The following is a 20558-nucleotide window of genomic DNA, read 5'->3' as shown; positions in this document are numbered from 1 at the left end:
TTTATCCTCCAGAAACACTGCTAAGCATACCAGTGTGGAGGTATGTGTCCCTCACATGAGCAAGGCTATGATCTTTCAAGTAGCATGGAATCATAAAAACATGAACTGGAGGGGATTTCGGGAGATCTTTAGTACAGCCTTCTGCTCAGAGGAGCTAACACCAAGCTATGAGTACTAAGAGGAAAATCAGTTACAGCCACTTTTCTCCATGCCCACAGCAGGAACAAGAGGGCATGTACAGTGTAGAGCTGAACAACTCCTACTGTTAAAAAGTTTCTAGTTTTACATATGTCCTCCTGGAGCAGAACAGCGACAAACACACACATCTTCACTGTTATAGGATATGCAGCAATGAATTTGGAGCAAGTTGCAACAGAAGTTAAAGTAAATTAGAAAGATTCTTAACCATGAAAGCAATCAGTATGGAAAAAACTGCTCAAACAGAAGCAGGATAGCTAAAAGAGCATTTGTTTAGGAGAGCGCCCTTACAAAGGGTGTTAGCTGATGGTACATATGGAATGCAATCAGGACTGTTCCCAGTTTACATTTAGAGCTTCTTCTAGATTATGTTGTCAGCTCTGACTTGAAGTTTCTCTTGTAGCATCTTCCCACATCCTCCCCTCTTAATAGGGTCATAACCTTCTTGCTAACTGTCACTGGGAGAAACCTGTCCACATTCAAGATCCACCGCGATCAGTAAATCCTGGAGTTACAGCATAACTCCTCAGTTCAAGCATTCATCTTTAAGCTACATTATCTCCTGCTGCCATCTTCAGCTGTATGGACTGTCATCATTTTCTACAGCTCTAGACAGCTGCTTCATACACTAAGTTGTGGCTGTTATTCCCATGCTTACTGAATCAGGCAACAGGAACATGCAAGTATCTAGTTTGAGGTAAACCCGCTCTCTAGACCTTCATAATCCCAAAGCCTGTCTCTGCCTGGCTGTTCTTGCCTTACATGCTGCCAGGGGACTCTGTTAGAGAAATGACACATTCCAGCTGCACGTGCTTGCCACAAACCAAGTAGCCACCTATAGTAACTGATTGCTTCAAAGACCAATCCATGTTTCCTAGATCATCAGGCCAGAATATCGCACATCTATACTGTTGACCATACCAGAAGCAGGAAGAGTTGAGAGCCAGCTACACTTTTTCTTTCCCAGAAAAGTACTAGAGTAAAGAGATGTTGTGCAGACTTAGCAGGAGTGTGCAGTCCCACAGGAAATTCTGCAGATGTGTAATAATGGGGAGGGGCTCTGAGGAAGAGCGGTACCATGTTAAGCTGCAAGCCTCCAATTCAGGATCAAGTCTCTACAGACAATTTCAACTCCCTTAGTGAAATCAGATGAGTTGAGATGAGACAAGTTTGCCTGCAAAAACAGTCATAGTCATCTCAAACTGTTTAATATTATATGATCCTTAGTGATACCAAAGGGATCCCTTTCAAATATTTAACCAATTTCCTTTCTGAACCCTTCGGCTTCTTGCCAAAGGATGTTGTGGAGATAAATTCTGTGTCTCCACTATTGGTTGAACGTGCAACCATATCACCATATTTTCTTTTGAACATGACTTCCACCAGTTTCATTTAATTCCCCCTAGTTCTTGTTCATCTATTTAGTCAATTATTTACTAAACTGAAGCATTTCAGCTTACGTGATCATTTAATGAAAGAAAGACACTCATTACCCCTCTGAGTTCCACTACATTTAAGATAAGAGGACCAAAACTGCACTGCATTCAAGATCTGGGAACTAATACACAGTGCCATGATGTTCCTTCTTTTGTTCTGTCATTGCCCAATAATTCCTAACATTGTACCTGTTTTATTTGCTGCCAAGCACTGAATTGATGCTTCCATGAACTGTATCATAACTACTTCTGAACTCGGAACCCACCATTTTTTAAATTTGAAGCTCATTTGGGAGTTGTTTTTGCATATGGGCATTTACCTTACATAACTTAAGTTCTTCAGTCAGGACCCAGCATTACTGAGTCCTGAATGACTTTGGATTATCAAACTTGCCTCACTGCTCACCCTTTAATGTTTAAGTAGCTATGTCAAGCAGTACATAGTTTGCTGAACTCAACAGGCAATCTACCTCCTCCATTGATGGAGCTGGCTGTTTACATCAGAACTTCTGTTTACCCATCCATCTCTCGGTAATTTCTGCATACCAAAGCCTGGCCCCTAATTCTATGGCCAATAGGCTTCCTTAAACAGACTTCATGGACTTAGATTTCCAAAACGTTTTTGGCTGGTAGACTAAATCACTCATCTGTATGTTTGCTGATCTCTTCAAAGAACTTGAGATATTTGAAAAGAAGGACTTCCCTCTGCAGAACCAATGGCGACTCTTCCCAGGTAGACGCTAATTCTTTATTTTATTATAGTTACTGCTGATTTACCCAGTAGACCTGACAGTCGGTTAACAGACTTGCAATTCCCCAGATCCCTCCTGTAACCTTCTTTATAGGCTGGTATCACACTTATCACCCTTTGCTCCTCAGGAACCGAGCAAGGGAATCTAAGGGCAATACATGTTGCTAGTATTCATTCAGATATGTCAACCCTGAGTTATAAGAATTCTTAGGCGAATATTATACTCATGGTGACTTGTTAGAGCTTCATCTATTTGTACTATAGACTCTGTCATAGTTGCTACAAATTTAGACAAATCTTCTGCTGAGTGTTTCAACTGCTATGTTTCATACACAGTATTCTAATCCCGTATGTGTGTGTATACACACACTGCTTTGCAAGGAGGGAGACTTCCTATCCTCATGTTAAAAAGTCACAGGAAAGTTAAGAGACTGTCATCAGTGGCACATTCGAGAAGAGTCCAGTTACCTTCTTTCACAGCTATCCATTAGGAGAAGAGCTTCCCCAACTGCAAAATATATTCAGAAGCTTTCACAAGAATGTAAAACATCCAGTGAGCTATAAGACAGTCTTATATAAAAAAGAGTTTGCAACAGTGTCATCTGTGCTTACTATAGTCACTTTAGCACACATTACATAAAACTTATAAACAGCCTAACGGGAGTTCAAGCTTTTCACAAGCTAAGCAGTCACACTTTCTAGCTATTAATGTCATTTTTTATAATGCCGTTATTTATTGTTCTTGGGAAAAGGAGATAGACCTTCAAAAAAGGGGATTCAGAAAGTCATTTGACTAGTCTTATACAGTACTTGCAACATATTTTGTGCATACAAAAGTACATTCTAAAACCAAGAGATAGATAATAAATAGCTTACGAAGTAAAACTATATTGTGCCACCTGAATAAGGTACAGAAGATAAATAGACAAATTCTAACTTACTAGCTTAATAGGCTTTTAAACCGCACGTTTCTATTCACTGTAGTCTCAGTAGTAAGATAGGTACTTTTAAGTTGAATTCCTTGCATCCAACAGATCCTTAAGATGTTTTTTCTTCTTTAGTATTCATATCTGCAGAATCCTGGGCATACAAACTCACCAATTGAATTTGACATTCTAAATCACTATCCGCTTTATTCTGTATTTTTTTCAAACCCCAAAGAAAAGTTAAAAGTTAATGCTGATAAACCAAAAAGCTGACCTTTGACTTCTGAAGAAAACTGAGCCAGGTGCCGGGTTACAAACAGTCGCAGTTGCTGATTCAGGTCACAGGACAAAATGTTGATGTTCCAGGAACGAATTCCTGCCCAACAGGAAAAAAAAAAAAAAGAATAGTAAGCTGTTATTACATTTACTGCAGAAACAGAAGTGGAGATAGAGATATTAACAGGACACACAAGGACCAGTGATGCTCTTCCAACAGAGCATACTTAGGATGGAGAAAGTCTTCAGAAGCAGAGGGCCATAAGATGCTTACCTTCCATAAAATATCTGTCTCTGAAGTACATGCAGTGAGCAAGTTTTCATTCAACTTGGGCTTCACACAAGTGAAACTAACAAGCTATAAGGAATTGAGGTTAAATAAATTACACTACTGCTTAACCAAGCAGATACATTATGTTAATTTTTCATCCTCTGCATTATCCAGCATTAGTCACTAGTAGAGATGGTCTACTGCATGGTTAAACTACTAAACAGTTCAGAGACACCAGCTTTTCTGCTCTTACAGCCTGTGTGTCCTCCAAGTCACAAAAGCCCCCCCACAACTCACTCCACCTAATCACTCCTTCAAAAGCCCCTGATCCCCCTGAGACATTTTGAGTTTGCTCTTTAATCTATATAATCTTTGTAAGCTAATTGTCTTCATATCACAGCAGGAAGCAGCGTCTGCTCCCAGAGCAAGTGGCACCATGCCATGCTGAGGAAGTCACCTTCAGACCTCGGTGTGAGCAGTTGTACATTCTGGATGACACCAAACACTACACAGATCTTCACATCGCAGTAAGGAGCAGCCTCTCCTAGAGGGTGGGATACTACACTTTGGCACCATTAACAAAAGCAGGATATCAGCATGAATCACTACTCCAGTCTCTTGTGCTGCTATCTGCTGAAGTACAGCTGTTGAGACTTCTAAGAGTTAACTGAAACAAGAGTTTCAGCCCCAGTGTTTATTGATCAGGTCCTCACTGAGAGCTGTTCCACCATCTTCTGGAGACATGTCCTCTCTGGCATAAAATATAAACTTTTATTGCATCTGATATCTGCCTTCTTTCAAGTGAAGCATGTTGATTTTTTTGTGGAGATACCAGTCCCAGTTACTGCAGTTCTAGTTCTCCAGCACAGTAACTCCATGTTGTGCAACAGCTTCTGCTGGCCAGTGGTGGGAACAGGATCTTCTAGGATACAAGCTCCAGCTTTCTACACACAACCAAGACAGAGTTAGTAATCATTGCATCACACAGTTCAGTAGTCTCAAGGCCTGTAGAATCTAAAGAAGCTCAATGAAACTTTGTTCTTACTTTCTTTTTTCTGGTGACAGCTGACACACTGGAGTAATATAGCATATTTATTACCTGACAGTCTGCACTGCAGAGTGCACAAAAAAAAACCTCAGTAAAACTTCTGAACCTTGGCGGGGGGCGGGGGAACCAACAAAAACAAACCCACACAAAAAAACCCAACTTACCACCACTTCCAGTGTCACGGAACATCTATTCCTTTCAGTTTGGGCATGGGGTAGGAACAAATTAAGCATGTAATAAAAGACAGGGAGCAAGAAGGTGAATGTATTTGGTTTGTATGGCAAGGTTTTGGTAGTGAGTGGGCTACAGGGGTGGCTTCTGTGAGAAGACGCCAGAAGCTTCCCCCCAGATGTCCGACAGAGCCAGTTCCAGCTGGCTATAGGACGGACCCACCACTGGCCAAACCTGAACCCATCAGTGATGGTGGTGGCACCTCTGAGAGAACGTATTTAAGAAGGGGGGGGGTTGGGAAAGAAACAAAACTGTTGCACAACAGCAGCTGAGAGAGGGGAGTGGGAATATCTGAGACAAACAACTCTGCAGACACCAAGGCCATTGAAGTAGGACAGGGAGAAGGTGCCCCAGGTGTCGGAGCAGAGATTCCCCTGCAGCCCATGGTGCAGACCATGGTGAGGCAGGCTGTCCCCCCGCAGCCCACAGAGGCCCATGATGGAGTGGATAGTGACCTGCAAAGGACCCCACACCAGAGCAGGTGGATGCCAGGAGGAGGCCGTAGCCCCATGGAGGGCCTGCGCTGGAGCAGGCTCCTGGAAGGACCTGTTGAGAGAGGAGCCCACGCTGGAGCAGGTTTGCTGGCAGGACCTGTGACTCCATGGGGAATCCATGCTGGAGCAGTCTGTGTTCCTGAAGGACTGAACCCCATAGAAGGGACCCACACTGGAGCAGTTTGAAAAAACTGCAGCCTATGGGAAGGACTCATGTTAGAGAAGTTCATGGAAGACTGTCAGTCTTGGGAGGAACCCCACGGTGGAGCAGGGAAGGAGTGTGAGGAGGAAGGAACAGTAGAGATGTTCAGTTCATCACATCAACATGTGATGAACTGACTGCAACCCCATTCTCCCCCTCTACCGCTGACAGGAAGGAGGTAGAAAACTCAGGAGTAAAGTTAAGCCCAGGAAGAAGGGAGAGGTGGGGGGAATATGTTTTAAAACTTGGGTTTATTTCTCATTATCCCACTATGATTTGCTTGGTAATAAATTAATTTCCTCAAATCAAGTCTGTTTTGCCCCAGACAGTAGTTAGTGAATGATCTCTCCTTGTCTTTATCTCAACCCACAAGCCTTTTGTTATACTTTCTCCCCTGTCCTGCTGAGGAGAGGAGTGAGAGTGGCTTCAGTGGGTACCTGTCATCCAGCCAAGGTCAACCCACCACAGTGAACAACATGTTTTCCTGTGCTATACACTTGGAAAGCATGATTAATTAAACAAATATCCAGTATAAGTGCATCCTAATGCAGTACTGATGAGCATTCTGACCTGGCCAGGTACAAGGAGGCACTCTGCAGGGCAAATCCTGCTGACTCTAGCTGCTGTGTCACTGTCATGGTGTCCTACTGCAGCAATAAAGGCTATTTGAGGTACTGCTACATCCCCTAGGATGCAGAAAGAAGAGATCCTCTTTCAGAGCAAGGAAAGGGATGAGTGAAATTATCTCACTCATCATCCTCCTTGTAACAATTTACTCAACATTCCCCCCCCTCCAGGTAGTCTGAAATTACTCCTGATCTCTCCTCACATGCCACAATTTCAATTTATCCTGTAGCACAGGAGCCAGAACATTGTACTGATTAGGATCCTCTACCTCCTGATACATGAGTGCAGACTATACCATAATAAGGTTTCTAAATATTCGTGTTCTGTGCACATGCACAACTTGGTGAAGGTACCATGTGACTCATCACTTTTCCATCTTTCCTTATGCCCTTGTGAACTTTATTTCCTGCTGAGGTAATTGGCCTATAAGATTTGGCATTTCCCCTAATACCAGATCTAGTCTTCCAGATGTTGTAACAAAAGTCACACAGGAACAGAAAAATAAGACCCGTATTTATTAGACAGCATTTTAGAAAAAGTGTTGTCCAAGCACCCACAGATACACAATGCCACTGCCTAAGAAGCACTGCACATGGAAACAAGCAAGTTCCCATAGTGTCCTATATTCACTATTCCATCTTCCTGAACCAAGGTACAGGAAGAAGTCTGGGACAGCACACTTTTTGAATCACAGCAAGATAGTTGTTCACCAAAAGAAAAACTTTTTTTTTTCAGACAGGGTTCCACAGCCAACAGAACCAAGACATAGAACAAAACCTTGCTTTTTCCATCCTTTAGAAGACCCTGTCTAAGTGTACAGCATATAATATAACACTTAGGACCAACTTTACTTGCCAGCTTTATTTGCTGGTTTTGTTAACCTAATTGTTATCAGGGCTATAAATCCCCTACCATGCCTACCAAGTTGCAGAAAAATGCTTTTGTTATTCACGCTGATTTGTTTCCCAAGGAAATAAAGTCTTCTGCTCAGCAGCCTGTTCTACCTTCACACAAACCTCACATGAACCCTCTCCAGCAAGCTATCACTTAAGAAATGGGAATCATCATGTGTGTACCATTTCCACATTTCTCAAACTCCCTGAATGAAGAGCATGTTGGCTATCTCCAACATTATAACATGCTGTCTGTTGACAGATCTCAAGACCCTGCTGTCATTTTAACTATTCTTACTTTTTATGTCCATCTTCCAATTTGCAGATCTCTATGTCAAGAAGAGGTCATTCTCCTATTTCAATGGGAAAACACCTCTATGACTTCCTGGAGGTCCTACTCCAAGTCAGTGACAGAGGAAAGCCCAAAATGCACTTTCCTAGCTCCCTCAACAGTTTACTTCTACTGTTAGTAATTACCAATACTACTTAAATACCTCTCATGCAAAGAAGGGTCTGCACTTACAGAATTTCAGCAGGTTTCTGGTCAAAAAAAAAACTAACTGCAGAACTTGCTTCTGCTGCAGCAATTACAATTTATGTCGCAAAATTGGCATTTATTTTTTCTCTCCAATGGGAATTCTGAGGTTATTGGCATACGACTGCAGAAACAAAGAGCAAAATCCATTAGTTTTGTCATAGTTCAGCCCCGATCAGAACCAGACTACGCAGTCTCTCTCTCACTCCCCCCACCCTCTGAGAGAATAGGGGGAGATGATATAAGAAAACGGCTCAAGGTTTGAGGTAAGGACAGGGAGAAATCCTTAAAGCTACCGTCACAGGCAAAACAGACTCGACTTGGGGAAAACTATTCATTTATTACTAAAACTAGCAGGAGAATGAGACAGAAAACAAGATAAACCTCCTCCCCACCCCTCCCTCTTCCCAAGTTTAACATTATCTCTCCTACCTTCCCCCACGAGTGGCACAGGGTGGAGGGAGAGGGAATGGGGGTTGCAGTCAGTTCATCATGCATTGTTTTATGCTGCTGCTTCATAGTTGGGGGAAGAACTCCTCACATTCCTCCTCTGCTCCAGTCTGGGGTCCCTCCCATACACCACAGTCCTTCATAAGACTGCTCCGGCGTGAGTCATCTCTTCCACGGGGTGCAGTCCTTTCGGGATGGCTGTCCCAGCAGGGCCTCCACAGGCCACAGCCACCTTCAGGCATCCATCTCCCCCGGTGTGGGGTCCTTTACGGGCTGCAGGTGAATCTCTGCCCCTCCGTGGACCTCCATGGGCTGCAGGGGGACAACCTGCTCCACCATGGTCTTCACCATGGGCTGCAGGGGAACCTTAGCCAGGAGCCGCATTACTCCTCCCCCTCCTTCACTGACCTTGGCGTCTGCAGCCGTTCCTCTCACAATAAATTCTTCACAACAGGCTGGCAGACACCTCTCAATCTCTTCACATCATCCAGCTCATCTCCTCTCCACTTCTTGCAGCCGGGCCGGGCCCAGTCAGCCACCTGGCAAGAGGCCAGAGGGTGAGGCCTGCAAGGCCCATGAGGCTCGCGCCTCCCCCTCTGTGCCTCTGCCCCCACTCAGCTTCTTCACATCTTCTCTCTTCTCCTTTTTTTTCCTGTTTTCCCCTTCTTAAATACGTTATCGCAGAGGCGTTATCACGGGACATTCTGCTACCAATTGGCTCAGCCTTGGCCAGCAGCGGGTCCGCTCCAGGCCCAGCCGAGTCCACTGAACAAAGGAGAGCGACTTCCAGCAGTTTCCTACAGAAGCTGCCACCTTAGGCCCCCCTCACCAAACAAAACCACAAGTTTACAGTCTTATTTGTCACTATTTCAAAGATTCAGAGAACCTTTGATTCAGATAAGGATGCAGGTTAGCACACCAGTTCAGTGAAGTGCCAAGCAAAGATGATCACCTTGTTGTGCAGAAAGCAGGAGTAGCCCCTTCAAAGAGGAGCCTCCAGAGGCCAAATGGTCATCATCTGATCTACCCCTAGTGAATAAGCCAGCCGTTGGAAAAGGGAATGAAACTCTGCTCTCAAATTAGCTGGTAAGTGGCCTGCCAGCAGGGAGGGACTGAAGATATGCTGAAGTGAAGAAAGTGGACAAGATTTGAGCCATCCCCTCTGTTTATCTGTTCCTCAGTAGTGTTGATGCTTGAGAGGAAAACAGTCACAGAAGTATCTACAAATAACAGTTTGGCCAATAGTTACAACTGTTATCACTAACATCTTTTAAACCATTGTGTCTTGGAAACGGGGGGCGAGGTGGGAAGAAGTGCATGCAAAGTCGAGAGGCTGTTACTTTATTTTTCAGAGATGTACTAAACTGCTTACTAGAACATGGATTCCCTTAAGGACCTGATGTAGCTGACAATTTCACCTTTCTCTTTTTCTTAGCAGGCATCAGAAACTGCCACAAAGCAGGAACTACCAACTCACAACCTCCTTCCCCCTGACTTTTAAACAATACTGCCTCTAATATACAAAGACTAATTCATTGGCAAGGCCTCTGGGCACTACCACAGAATGGATAACAAAAGCACAAAAATGTTTCTGCAGTCTTATCTTGCTTTGTGTCATTCCTGAAGCGGTTAACTTCACTGTTGTGGTTTATCCTCCCTCAGCCTCCCTGGTCCACACAGTTGCTCCTTAGACAGGGCGAGGCCATAGCACAACAGGCCCCTGTTTGCAGCTGTCCCCTTGCACCACAGTAAACAGACCAGCAAGACAAATCCTCCATCTAGTAAGACAGAAGCTTGGGGTAAGGTGGAAATAAGATGTAATCCAATGACTCACTAATAAAATAGAAACTTGGGGAAATTAGAACCATAAAACGTCTTCAAGCTTTACAACATTCAAACCAGTGTTAACCACATTTCACTAATGCAAATAAATGGTCATGAGGAGAAAAAACGATACAGCAACTCATGTCTAAGGCCTGCGAGCATGCCAGCCTGCAGGAACCGAGCCAGACTGCCCCGTCACCCCTGCCGTCAGTCACGGGGCTCGTCCTCGCCGGAGCGGAGGCTCCGGTCACCTCCGAGAGCGGCCGCGCCCCCCCCCCCCCGCGGGGGCTGCGCCACCGCGCCACGCCCTCGCCCCGCGGGGCTTCCCCCCCCAGCCCTGCCCGGGCTCCGCCGCCCCAGGGCTCAGAAGCGGCCTCCATCTCCTCCCTCCCCACATCCCACCGCGCGGCCCCTGCGGAGCACCAGCCCTTCCCGCTTCCGCCGCCCCTGGGCCTCCTCCGCCCCCGCCTGGACCGGCGGGCCCACACCACCGTCCCTCCGGGACAGGGGCAGGGCGAAGCCCTGCGGAGGGGCGGTGGTGCCGCAGGGCAGTGCGGGGCGGGCACCAGAGGCTCCGCCTCGGGCCGGGCGGCGGCGAGGACAACGCAGCAGGCGCAGCCTCGCGGCACTCGGAGGCAAGGGCCGCTCCCGACTCGCCCCGGGGCCTTCCGCCGCGGCCCCGCTCCTCACCGCGCTCCAGGGCGTCGCGCAGCGCCCCCCGCTCCGGCTCCGTCCCGATCTCCCCGATCACGACGAGCAGCGCGTGCCGCTGCGGCTCCCGGCAGCGGGGCCGCCCGCCCGGCAGCCAGGGAGCTGCCGTCTCCATAGCGACCGGCTCGGCCGTGGTCTCCATGGCAACCCCGGCGGCCGCTGCTGCAGCGCGCGGTGACTGGCGCACGGCTCTTAAAGAGCCCTGAGCCCCTCCCCGATTGGCCGAGCTGGCACGTGGTCCTGCGCTACTGCGGAGGGGGGGCGTGGCCTCTGGGCCCCGGCCACCGCCCCCTCCCGCCCCGCCCCGCCGCTCGCCTTGCGCTTGGGCTCCGTCCGGGCCTCGGGGTCGCACTGGTACCGGGCCCACAGTCCGTCGCCCTCGGCTCCACGAGGCACTGGTTCTGTCCCGGCTCAGGCAGTCCCCAGCGCGGGCTGCGCTGGCCTGCTGCCGCCCCGAAGCCGCCGCGTCCGCAGGCGCGGAGCACGGCGCCGTCCCTAACGGGACAGCGGCTGCCGGTGAGCTCCAGCCAGCGTTGGGGGAGCGGGGAGGAGCGGGGCTCCCGGTCCCCGGCTGGGCATGGCAGCGCTCCCTTCTTCTGGCACTGGGGGAAGAGCGGTGCAGCCGCCTAGCTGAGATGCTCAAAACTGTGAGCCAGACTCAGGAGCTTTGAAAGAATCATCCGGAGGGGAGTTCCGTTTGCCTTCTTGGTTTGAGTGTAAGAGAGTTACTTAAGGACAGAAAGCAGTGGAGATTTTTAAATGCCTGGTGTTGAGTTCCTGGAATATCCACAATAAAATCATGGAAGATAGCAGTGCTAAAAAATGCCTGGCCTTGGTGTCATGGTTTACATTCCTTCTTTCTTCTCTGTCACTTGGTAGTAAGTAGAACAGTCAGATTTTCTTCTCTTCCTGGTAGTTCTTCTTCCTGTTCAATTAAAGACAAGTGTAATGGTCGCCAACAGAAAGTGATGAGATTTCCTAGATCCCAGAAACATGAGATACAAGAAAAATCTCTCTGAATTTTGCTAGCTGCCCGTGTAAAACTGTTGTGAGCTGTCAACTGCTGTATAGACAGGAGTTCTTAACGGCTAGGGTGGCACAAGTCCATATCACCAACAGTCACTTGTAGCTAGACACATCCTCAAAGCACTTCAGTGCAGTATGTGGAAAAACTGAGCACACTCAAGGTATGAGATTCCTGCGTGCTGAACAAGGGAGAGCCACCAGAGAGTAGTTTCAGATAGAAAAATCCATGTCTCTTCTGACGAAGAAAGGGAGATCCATCCTGTGTTGATGCAGATGGGTGGAAAAGTAACACAGTTATTGTAAAACAAGAGTCAAATCAGCAATAATCTGCAGCATTTCTTAAATCAGTGTTGGGTTCTGGTCCCTGCAAGATTTCCATAGAGATGAGCTATAGTTTAGGAGCCTCGATGGACAGATAAACCAGTGTCCCGCCCTGTTTTGTTCCTTAGCACCCACCAAGCCCGCAGTGAGGACACAGTTGAAACCTCAGAAGGTTTGGACAGTCGGCATTTTGGCAAGCTTATGCGAATCTTTAGTGTCATAAGACTCTGACAGAAGATAATCAGGGAAAAAGCCAACTACAGAAAGAGGGAAAAGTCCAGAATAATTATCACTGCAGGCTACAACTGATGTTAGCAGCTTACAGGATTTTCTCAAATGGAGGTCTTTGTCAAAAGGTGCTCTTGCTCTCAACAGATAACTTAGGAGATGATGCAATAGGTCTTTTTCACATTAAATTGTGGTGACACCACTGGCTATGGCTTTATGAAATAAATCTTGTAAACAGGGAGAATTAGTGCATCAAAAGGGTTTAATTTATTTCTGTGTGTTGTAACTTGCATAGCAGCATTAATTTCATTTGTCTTGAAGGGATTGCACTGAAGCAGGTAAATATGTGAGCAAAGCAATAAACCTGCAAATAAACACCAGCGTACAATAAATTCTATCATGGAAGTAGGATTGTAGATCACGGAGTGAAAACATGCTGACAAAACATGAAGATGAAAGATTTTAATACCAGCTGGTAGAAGTGCCTTCCATTTTCAGGTGATTCAGTCATAATACTTGCTGCTTATTTTTGACGTGCTAGCTTTCCAGGGCTGCAGCTTTTCACTGCAGTGCAGAGACGCTCCTCCAGCTGGCTTTCTGCCAAGGAGAAAAGAAACAGGAGACATGCAAACTGAAGTGAAAGCTTAAAAAGAATATCCAAGCATGGTTTGGTACCATAGAGACTTGACCCTCTAGGGAAGAATGTTTACAATTAAGAGATGGGTTTTTATGATGGGATCCATTTGCATTCCTCTACTGTACCATCAAATGATAGAATAATTTTATTTCTGTTGCTTTTTGATGTGAATCAAGGCTGTCTGTGGTCACAGTAGAATTGGGGTGGCTTGAGTCCCAATGTGTGTGCACTGCATAAGGCAGTGAAAGGAGGGACTTCCAGCCTACTAAGTCCCTCCTTTTCCCTGCAAATTCCCACTCTGGATCCATATAATAGATCTGTATAGCAATTATGGTGTAAGTTTCTGCTTTCAAACACTGCAGCAGTGACTGGCATCGCCATGAAATAACAAAAGCTAGCTGGGCTGATTACAGGTATTAGAAGTCCTGACAAACATCACAGAATGAGAGGTGGCAAAAGCAGACAAAAGCATTACCTCTGAACAGTGAAGGACGATGAATCACAGGTAAATGACCATTATAAAAATGGATTTAGAAAAACTAGGCTCAAAATAGTGCAAGAAGGATCTTCATAATATCACAGGAAGAATGGGCTACACAATTTCAGTTTCTCAGTCCTTTAGCCTGGAATGATGACTTCCTGTCCTCCCCAGCTAAAAATGTCCATATAAATAAAAAAACTCCTGAGAACCAGAGATCTATGGCAGTATCTGAACTGGGATAATGAGCCTTTAACTGAGGTGAAATATAATGTCATTTTGGCTGTGACATTTCTAAGAAGCAGGGAAAAATAGGTGACAGCCCAAAGGGAGTTTGTTCAGGCCTTGAACAGCTCTCTCCTGTGGTGAACACAGCTACCCTTATATGTGGCGCAGCAAAACCCAACTTTGATAATGCTTCCATATAGAGATGGAGCCGTGTGGCCATTTATACTGTCACTTCCAGGACGTGTTGTAATGCCGAAAGGGAAACAGAGGGCTAAGCCCCTCTGCTTGACCAAACGACCTATATTTTTGCTTCTGTTTAACCCCATGGGTGATTTATCAGAGTAGTACTCTATTCCTCCCACTTTCATCCTACAGAAGGCGCCACAAGATACTGAATGTCTCCCGTGCAATTTGGAACAACTGCAGCTCTGATCAAAACTAGGATCTCTAAGTCCCTATGAAATTATCACGTATATTTATTTTGTCATTTCCAGTGATCCAGAGCTTTGGAATTAAAATAGATGTTTATCAGATGAAGAAAGGTACTAATTCATACTGATGCAGTGATCCCTCTTTAAAGCCAAGGTGATTTTCAGTCAATTAAATATGAACTACCAAGTGGCCAAAATTCTTACCTCTTTGTTTCATTTCTCCTCATAACTAAAAACAGTCAAAACAATGTAGCTGAAACAATCAGGCAAAGCACAAGCATAAAAAATGAGCACAACTTGAATATTATGAAGATTTTTTTTTGCAGGCTGAACTGTATGGGTTGCCAGCAGCCTCGCTGAACACTGCAAAGAAACTAATGCTACACTTTCCACCACAACTGTATATATGTCTTTCACAACTTCCCTTGCTCAGTGAAGGCATGCAGTGGTTTTAAGACTTCTCCACAAGGCAGCACAGAGAAACTATGTGATGCTGGCTTACAGTGAAATAGCTAAATAGCAGAATTACACTGTCATTTGGTGCTACTGAATATGTTAGGAGTATTCAAGGGAAGTGATATGCAAGTCAGTAAGTAAACTGTACACTTAAGAAGGAAGTTAATTTGCTCTGGCAATCTTAGCCATGTAAGGCTCGCATGATTAAATCTCTGTCCTTTTTTTTTCTTGCATTCATATGGTGAACACTTTGTGGTCAGGCTTTCACAAAGTAAGACTATAGATGCATTGCATTAACGGTAAGAGCCTTTGACTGACGGCTACAGGAGAGCAGTAAATTGCATTGTCATTCCTGGCTGGTGCTAGTCCCACTGCGTGTCTTTCAGTGCTCTACCACTCCTGGACACACCGGCTCCGAACACTGCTTCAGAAATCAAATAAACCACAAATCTTTGCACTGAAATTCAAAGCAATGAAAGACAAAGCGCCTCCGCGCTCCGGCCTGCCCCGCAGCTCCGCCCAGCTGCCGCTGCACCTCGGAGCCACTGCGGATGCCCCCTCGGCCGCTGCCGCCGGACTCTGGCGCGGCTGCGGGCGCCCCGGAGCACCGTGCGCGGCGCGGGCGGCGGGCGGGGCCTGGCCCGTTGCCGCCCGCCTGATGTCAGCGGGGCGGGCCCGTCCGGGGGCGGTGGCGCGGCTGGACCGCCTGTGCCCCCGCCCGAAGCTGCGGTGCCCGGCCCTACTCGCCGGCTCCCGGCTGAGACCAGGTAAAAGCGGTCGTCTAGCGGCCGGCCCGGCCCCGTGGCCTCCCACTTCCGTCACCTCCCGCGGCCGCTCTGTCCGTTGTGCTCCGCCCGGCGGAGACCCGACCCGGGAAGGGGCCAGGGCAGCTCCGTCTGGCCCGCCCGGCGCGCGGGGCCGGCGGGAGCAGCGGGGCGCTCCCCGCGGCGGGGCCTTGGGGACGCCGGGGCGCCGCGGGCCCCGCCGGCCTCTCCGCCCGGCCTTGCCGCTGCGGGCCGGGGCGCTGCGCAGGTCCTGTCCAGGGAGCTCCGGCGGCGGTGCCTCGAGGGGCGGCGGGGGGCAAGGGTGCGCTGCGGGGGGACCGGCTCAGCGGCGGGGTGGAGCGGAGGTGAGGCGCTCTGCTGGGAGTGGGCCGCGGGCGGCCGGCCGGGCTGCCGGAGCGGCCGAGGTGTCCAAATGCATCTCCCCGCCGCGAGGCTGAGGGCTTTCTGGCTCGCTGTGAGCAGCGAAGTTCGGGAGGCGCAAGTGTGGATGGCTGCGACTGCCCTGCCGCGGGTCAGCTGTGAGCACAGGCCAGGCCAGCGGGGCCCGGCTCGCTGGAGGCCTTTTTCACTTTATAACGCAGATTGGCTGTCGGTGACGGTTAGTCGTTAGCATGCCAGGCATTCTTATTTGTCACGGGACTCACGGCCCCCCGAGAATGGTGAATACGATACAGTGTTTATTCCCAGATTAGCAGAGTGGAGGGTAATGCATATGGAAATTGGCCAGGTAGTTTTTAAATAATAATGTAAATACTTACATTATTATTTAAATAATAGTGTAAATAATAGCAACTGTTATAATATGGTACAACTACTTAAACCTAGCTTTTCAAAGATTAGTAGCATACTTACTCCTTTGTAAGTTTAGCTGTCTTGTTAGGTATCTTAGTTTAGGTATCTAATTCCTACTTGAAATCAGGATCTGGAATTTGGTGCTTTTCATATGAATACTGTCCTGTTTTGAAGATGGAGCCTGGGGCTACACAGAGAAATTGATTCACAGGGGAAGAAATGACTAATACTAGAATTCTTGTTTCTCAGTTTCCCATTAATTAGTAGATTCCATTGGAAAGGAGTATTCAGAACAAAATAAACTATAGCTTCAGCTGTCCATTGCAAATTCTGTAAGATACAAGAAATTCCTAAAAAATACTCTAAATATGAAAAATCAGACAGCCTTCATACCTTCATTGAAAGTCTAGTGCTGGACGTGTTTTGTTTGAAGGGAAAGGATGCAAAGATTAGTTTTATTCTTTTATCGTCTGTTTTAGGTAAAGGTGGCCACACCCTATTCGTAATTTATGATAAGACTCAGAAAAAAGGCAGTCTGCAAACTGAGGGAGGATATTTAGATCAAATATTTGTGTATTATAAAGAAAGCAGCCTGCTTTTTTTTCATAGCATGAAAAAGATGGAAAGAAAATGAGATTACAAATGTAACACAAAAAATGTGCGGTCAGCTTTACAACTCACACACAGATTTGGTATTTACTTATTGAGGTCTCAGTTTTGTCCTTCCCGGGTTCATGCAAAATTATTGAATTGCAGAAAAATGAGACTGGAAGGGAACCCTGGAGATGATCTAGGCCAATTTCCTGTTTCAGACCAAGATCAACTATACCTATTTGTTACTACTTTAAGAAAGAAGTTCTAAATGTTAGAGACTGCATAATCTTCAGAGCCTCATTAGCCTTTTTAAACATTTTTGCTTATTTCTGTTTTATCGTACTTTAATTTAAATGTGTTTGCAGTTCATGTAAATGAATTAGCAGTTGTCCTCTAAACTCTGAATATGATAAACAAATTATTTGCCATTGACTTTTTCTGACTGTTATGATAACCAATTCCTTTGCCATCTTCTCATTAGATGTAATGCTTAGCTTAGGCCTTGTCAGTGTAGAATACAAGAACTACTTCACGCATCCCATATATATGCACACTATACATGGGCACAACGCTTTCTGTTTACACCTTTTTCTGTGGCAGCAGCAAGACACTGGCTCATGATTAGTTTGTCAGTCACTATGACCCCCGATTGCTTTATTTTACAGAATGCCACATAGCCTAGCAGCCCCATCCTGAATCTGTGCAGTCCTTTCCTCTGTGGAACATTGTTCTTACCTGCATTGTACTTTATCCATTTTCCAGACCATTTAAAACAATTTTTCTTCTACTACTTATAGTCCCTCTCAGTTTCAGATTGCTTGTGGGTTTAATAAGTGTACTCCTTATTTTGTGACCAAGGTCACAGTGAACAGAACAGGAATAGCACATTGATGTTTGGATCCTCACTCAGAGGTACTTGTTTTGACATAGAACTGATGATGTTTACTTTCTGTGGATGGATATTCAACAGTTTTTTACTTACCTTACTGAAATTTCATCCCAGCTATGCTTCCCTTGTTTGGTTATGAGAACCCCATTTAGATCCTGCTAAAAGTCTGTAACTATAGTAAAGTTGTTATTCTACCACTTTTCTATTAATAAGGCCTGTTGCTCTGACATGAGAAGAAATCAGATTGATGTTATGTGCCTTGTTTTTACAGATCTATGTTGGCTGCCTACTCCTCTCTTTGGTATCTTCTAGATACAAACTGGTAACTTCTTTGATGATTTGTTATCAAAGTTTTCAAGGATTTGCAAGGAATTTTGAGGAGCAACTGGCACATTTGCCTCCTCTAGTCTTCAGATCCCTCATTATCCTCCATGGGTTTTGAAAGGTAATGGTTAACACTTCTAAGACAACATTTTTTAGGAAGAAGTCTAGACTCAACAATTTTTTAAAAATCTGGCTTAGATAAGCACTCTTTAACCTGTTTCAGCCTTGTTGCAAGGCTGAAATCTTGTCCTTTGTAATTCTTGTTTATCTGGGCTAGCTCCCGTTTTCTGTTAACCTTTTTAGAGAAGAACAGTAAATGCTTCTGCCTTCTTGACATTAGCCACCCAGTAGTGTTACCTCAGAACAGCAGGCCAACAATTCTTGCAGTTGTTGTTTTCCTAGTAGTATATCTATAGATCATTTTCTCATTGCTCTTGATATCTCTAGTCTTTCTAAATTTTGTCCTTTTATGCTTCTGCCATTCTTCTGTACCGATCCTTTAAGAAAGCTGATAGAGTTCTGATTTCCTTATTTCCTTTCCTCTGTTTTCTTGCCATACCCGAGACAAATCACCTCCTCCTATTGTATTTCTTATGCTTTCTTTGCATATAGTTCGCACTTGTGCCTTTAGTAAAAAAACTGCCATCTTTTTGTAACTCTCTTTGTACCACAAGTTATTACTTGCCAGTTATCTGTTTATTGATGTCTGCTCCTCAAAATCCATTCCTTGTTTTTCTGCTCTCTTTTTTTTTTTCTTCCCAAAGATACATTATGCATGGCCAATGCCTGCCCACTTGCAGGTACTTCATGTGTTGTTATAAACACAATAATTTTGTCTTCCCCCCCCGCCCAGTTAGTACTTAACTGTATCTATTGTAGAAACACCTTCAGACAAAAATCTGGAGTTTGAAAAAGGACTTGGCTTAGGTAAGCATTTCAAATGCACTAATGAAGAGCATATATTCTCTAGGAGGAGCTAATAGAAAAGAGGTGCTGGCAGGATAGAAGTGTAAAAGAGGATGATATGAGGAAGGATGTAGTTGTTTAATATTCTGTCGATAAGAAAAGGAGCTTATTCTTATATGCTAAAGAGGAAGACAGTAGCAAGCTTGGAAGTCCAGCAGGGATCAGTAGCAGAGTACCATAAACTTGCTTTAAAAAATACTTGTGTTTAGAAGACGTCTTTGCATTCTATTTTGCCAAAAAAAAAAAAAGAGAGGATTTTTATATTCTATTTAATTTTGAGAATAAGCATAAAGGAAGACCATTTGAAATGCTTTCTTCTGATGGAAGCAGAATTAAGCTTGAAAGGGAATTGAACAAACTCAAAGAGCCTGTTTTAAAACTTCTGAAACACGTGAGGATCATAGACTGCCAACTGTTCCATCATGATCCTAGTCTCCTTTTCAGGTCCCTGGGATAAAATATTTTGTGAACATGAAATCTGTCTTCTCCAGATAGTTAGCAAAAGCCTATGCACAACTTTACGAAAGAAGGATTTAGTAATCATAGGCTTCGTGGTGTTCTTTGGCATTAGGGCAAATTACAGACAACATTTGAATTTGTATGTATTTTTTAAACTAATATACCAGAACAACTTTTCAATAATACAGCTTAGTATGTACTAAAGGAGCATTTTCTGGGAGCTGGACAACCAACTACTAAAGTATTCTTCCTGTGTAGGAATTGTAAATATTTATAGTCTGTTTAATGTTCTTAACAGGCATGTGCAAACTTGGATTTCACATTACACACAAATTTAACACAAACTTTACAGTATTTTGCTATGTACAACCTTTTGTTTGTAACCTTGCATAACAATGGTTTCTTCCAGGCCAGATATTGTTCTTTCAGTCTTTCTGCAGTTTTGGTTCTACAACAGGTTTTTAAATAAAAGATGTAGAATTCTAATCTATAAAATACAGAGAGGTGCAGAAGTGAAAAAGAGAACTTGCAAATGTGAATTTAAATTGTTCAAGCTAACTAGTTTTTTAGGCAAAAAGTTTAATGCTGAAAGACAACAATACCGCCACAATTTGTGCCCAAGGCTTATTCAGTAACTGCTGTTTATTAATAGAAGCACTGGGAAATTAATCCGATTTCGCTTTCCTATGATACTTAAAAATTCACTTACAGGGTTGTGGTTGTCCGGGGCGAGCGGTGTTCTGTTCCGTGCCAGTGCCGGAGCTGGGGGAGGGTTTGTACGTTTGATGAAAAGGGGATCGGTCGGCGCCGGTGCCGGTTCCCCCTGGGCCCCGAGCCCCCTGGGCCGGCCTTCTGCGCCGCCCGGCAAGGTGCTGTATTCGCCCTCGAGAGACTCCGGCGGCGCGGCGCGACCCGAGGGCAGGCGCGGGGCCGCCTTCTCACCCAGAGGCTGAGTGCGCGTCTCCCTGCATAAAGGCGGCGGGGCAGCTGTGGACCCGCCGCCGTTTCCGCTCCGTGGGCGGCGCTCCAGGCGCAGGGCCCGCTGGGCCCGCTGCGCCCTCCCTCGGCGGC

The 20558-nt window shown here is 45.6% G+C and overlaps 2 protein-coding genes and 1 long non-coding RNA gene across 3 annotated transcripts in view; 1 reads left to right on the top strand and 2 right to left on the bottom strand.

Moving 5' to 3' along the window:
• The window catches only part of MAP1A (microtubule associated protein 1A), a 62502-nt gene extending 51487 nt beyond the window's left edge, over positions 1 to 11015 (bottom strand). The window contains exons 1-2 of the mRNA XM_086757215.1: positions 10853 to 11015; positions 3586 to 3687 (exon numbers count right to left, since the gene is read on the bottom strand). Coding sequence (XP_086613341.1) covers positions 3586 to 3687; positions 10853 to 11015 — 265 coding nt within the window. The remainder of the gene's footprint in view (positions 1 to 3585; positions 3688 to 10852) is intronic.
• Positions 11016 to 12692: 1677 nt separating this feature from the next.
• LOC147599166 (uncharacterized) lies at positions 12693 to 20414 on the bottom strand. Its single transcript, XR_015259885.1, has 2 exons — positions 20197 to 20414; positions 12693 to 13045 (listed from the first exon to the last, which is right to left on the bottom strand). It is a non-coding gene; the product is annotated as an uncharacterized LOC147599166 (long non-coding RNA).
• The window catches only part of TP53BP1 (tumor protein p53 binding protein 1), a 36066-nt gene continuing 30916 nt past the window's right edge, over positions 15409 to 20558 (top strand). Inside the window, exon 1 of the mRNA XM_086757221.1 lies at positions 15409 to 15445. The gene's annotated coding sequence lies outside the window, so the exon portion shown is untranslated. The remainder of the gene's footprint in view (positions 15446 to 20558) is intronic.

The sequence above is a fragment of the Chlamydotis macqueenii genome, chromosome 12 (assembly GCF_036417535.1).
Source record: "Chlamydotis macqueenii isolate bChlMac1 chromosome 12, bChlMac1.mat, whole genome shotgun sequence".
Lineage (NCBI taxonomy): Eukaryota > Metazoa > Chordata > Aves > Otidiformes > Otididae > Chlamydotis > Chlamydotis macqueenii.
This window is presented reverse-complemented; position numbering and strand designations above follow the sequence as displayed.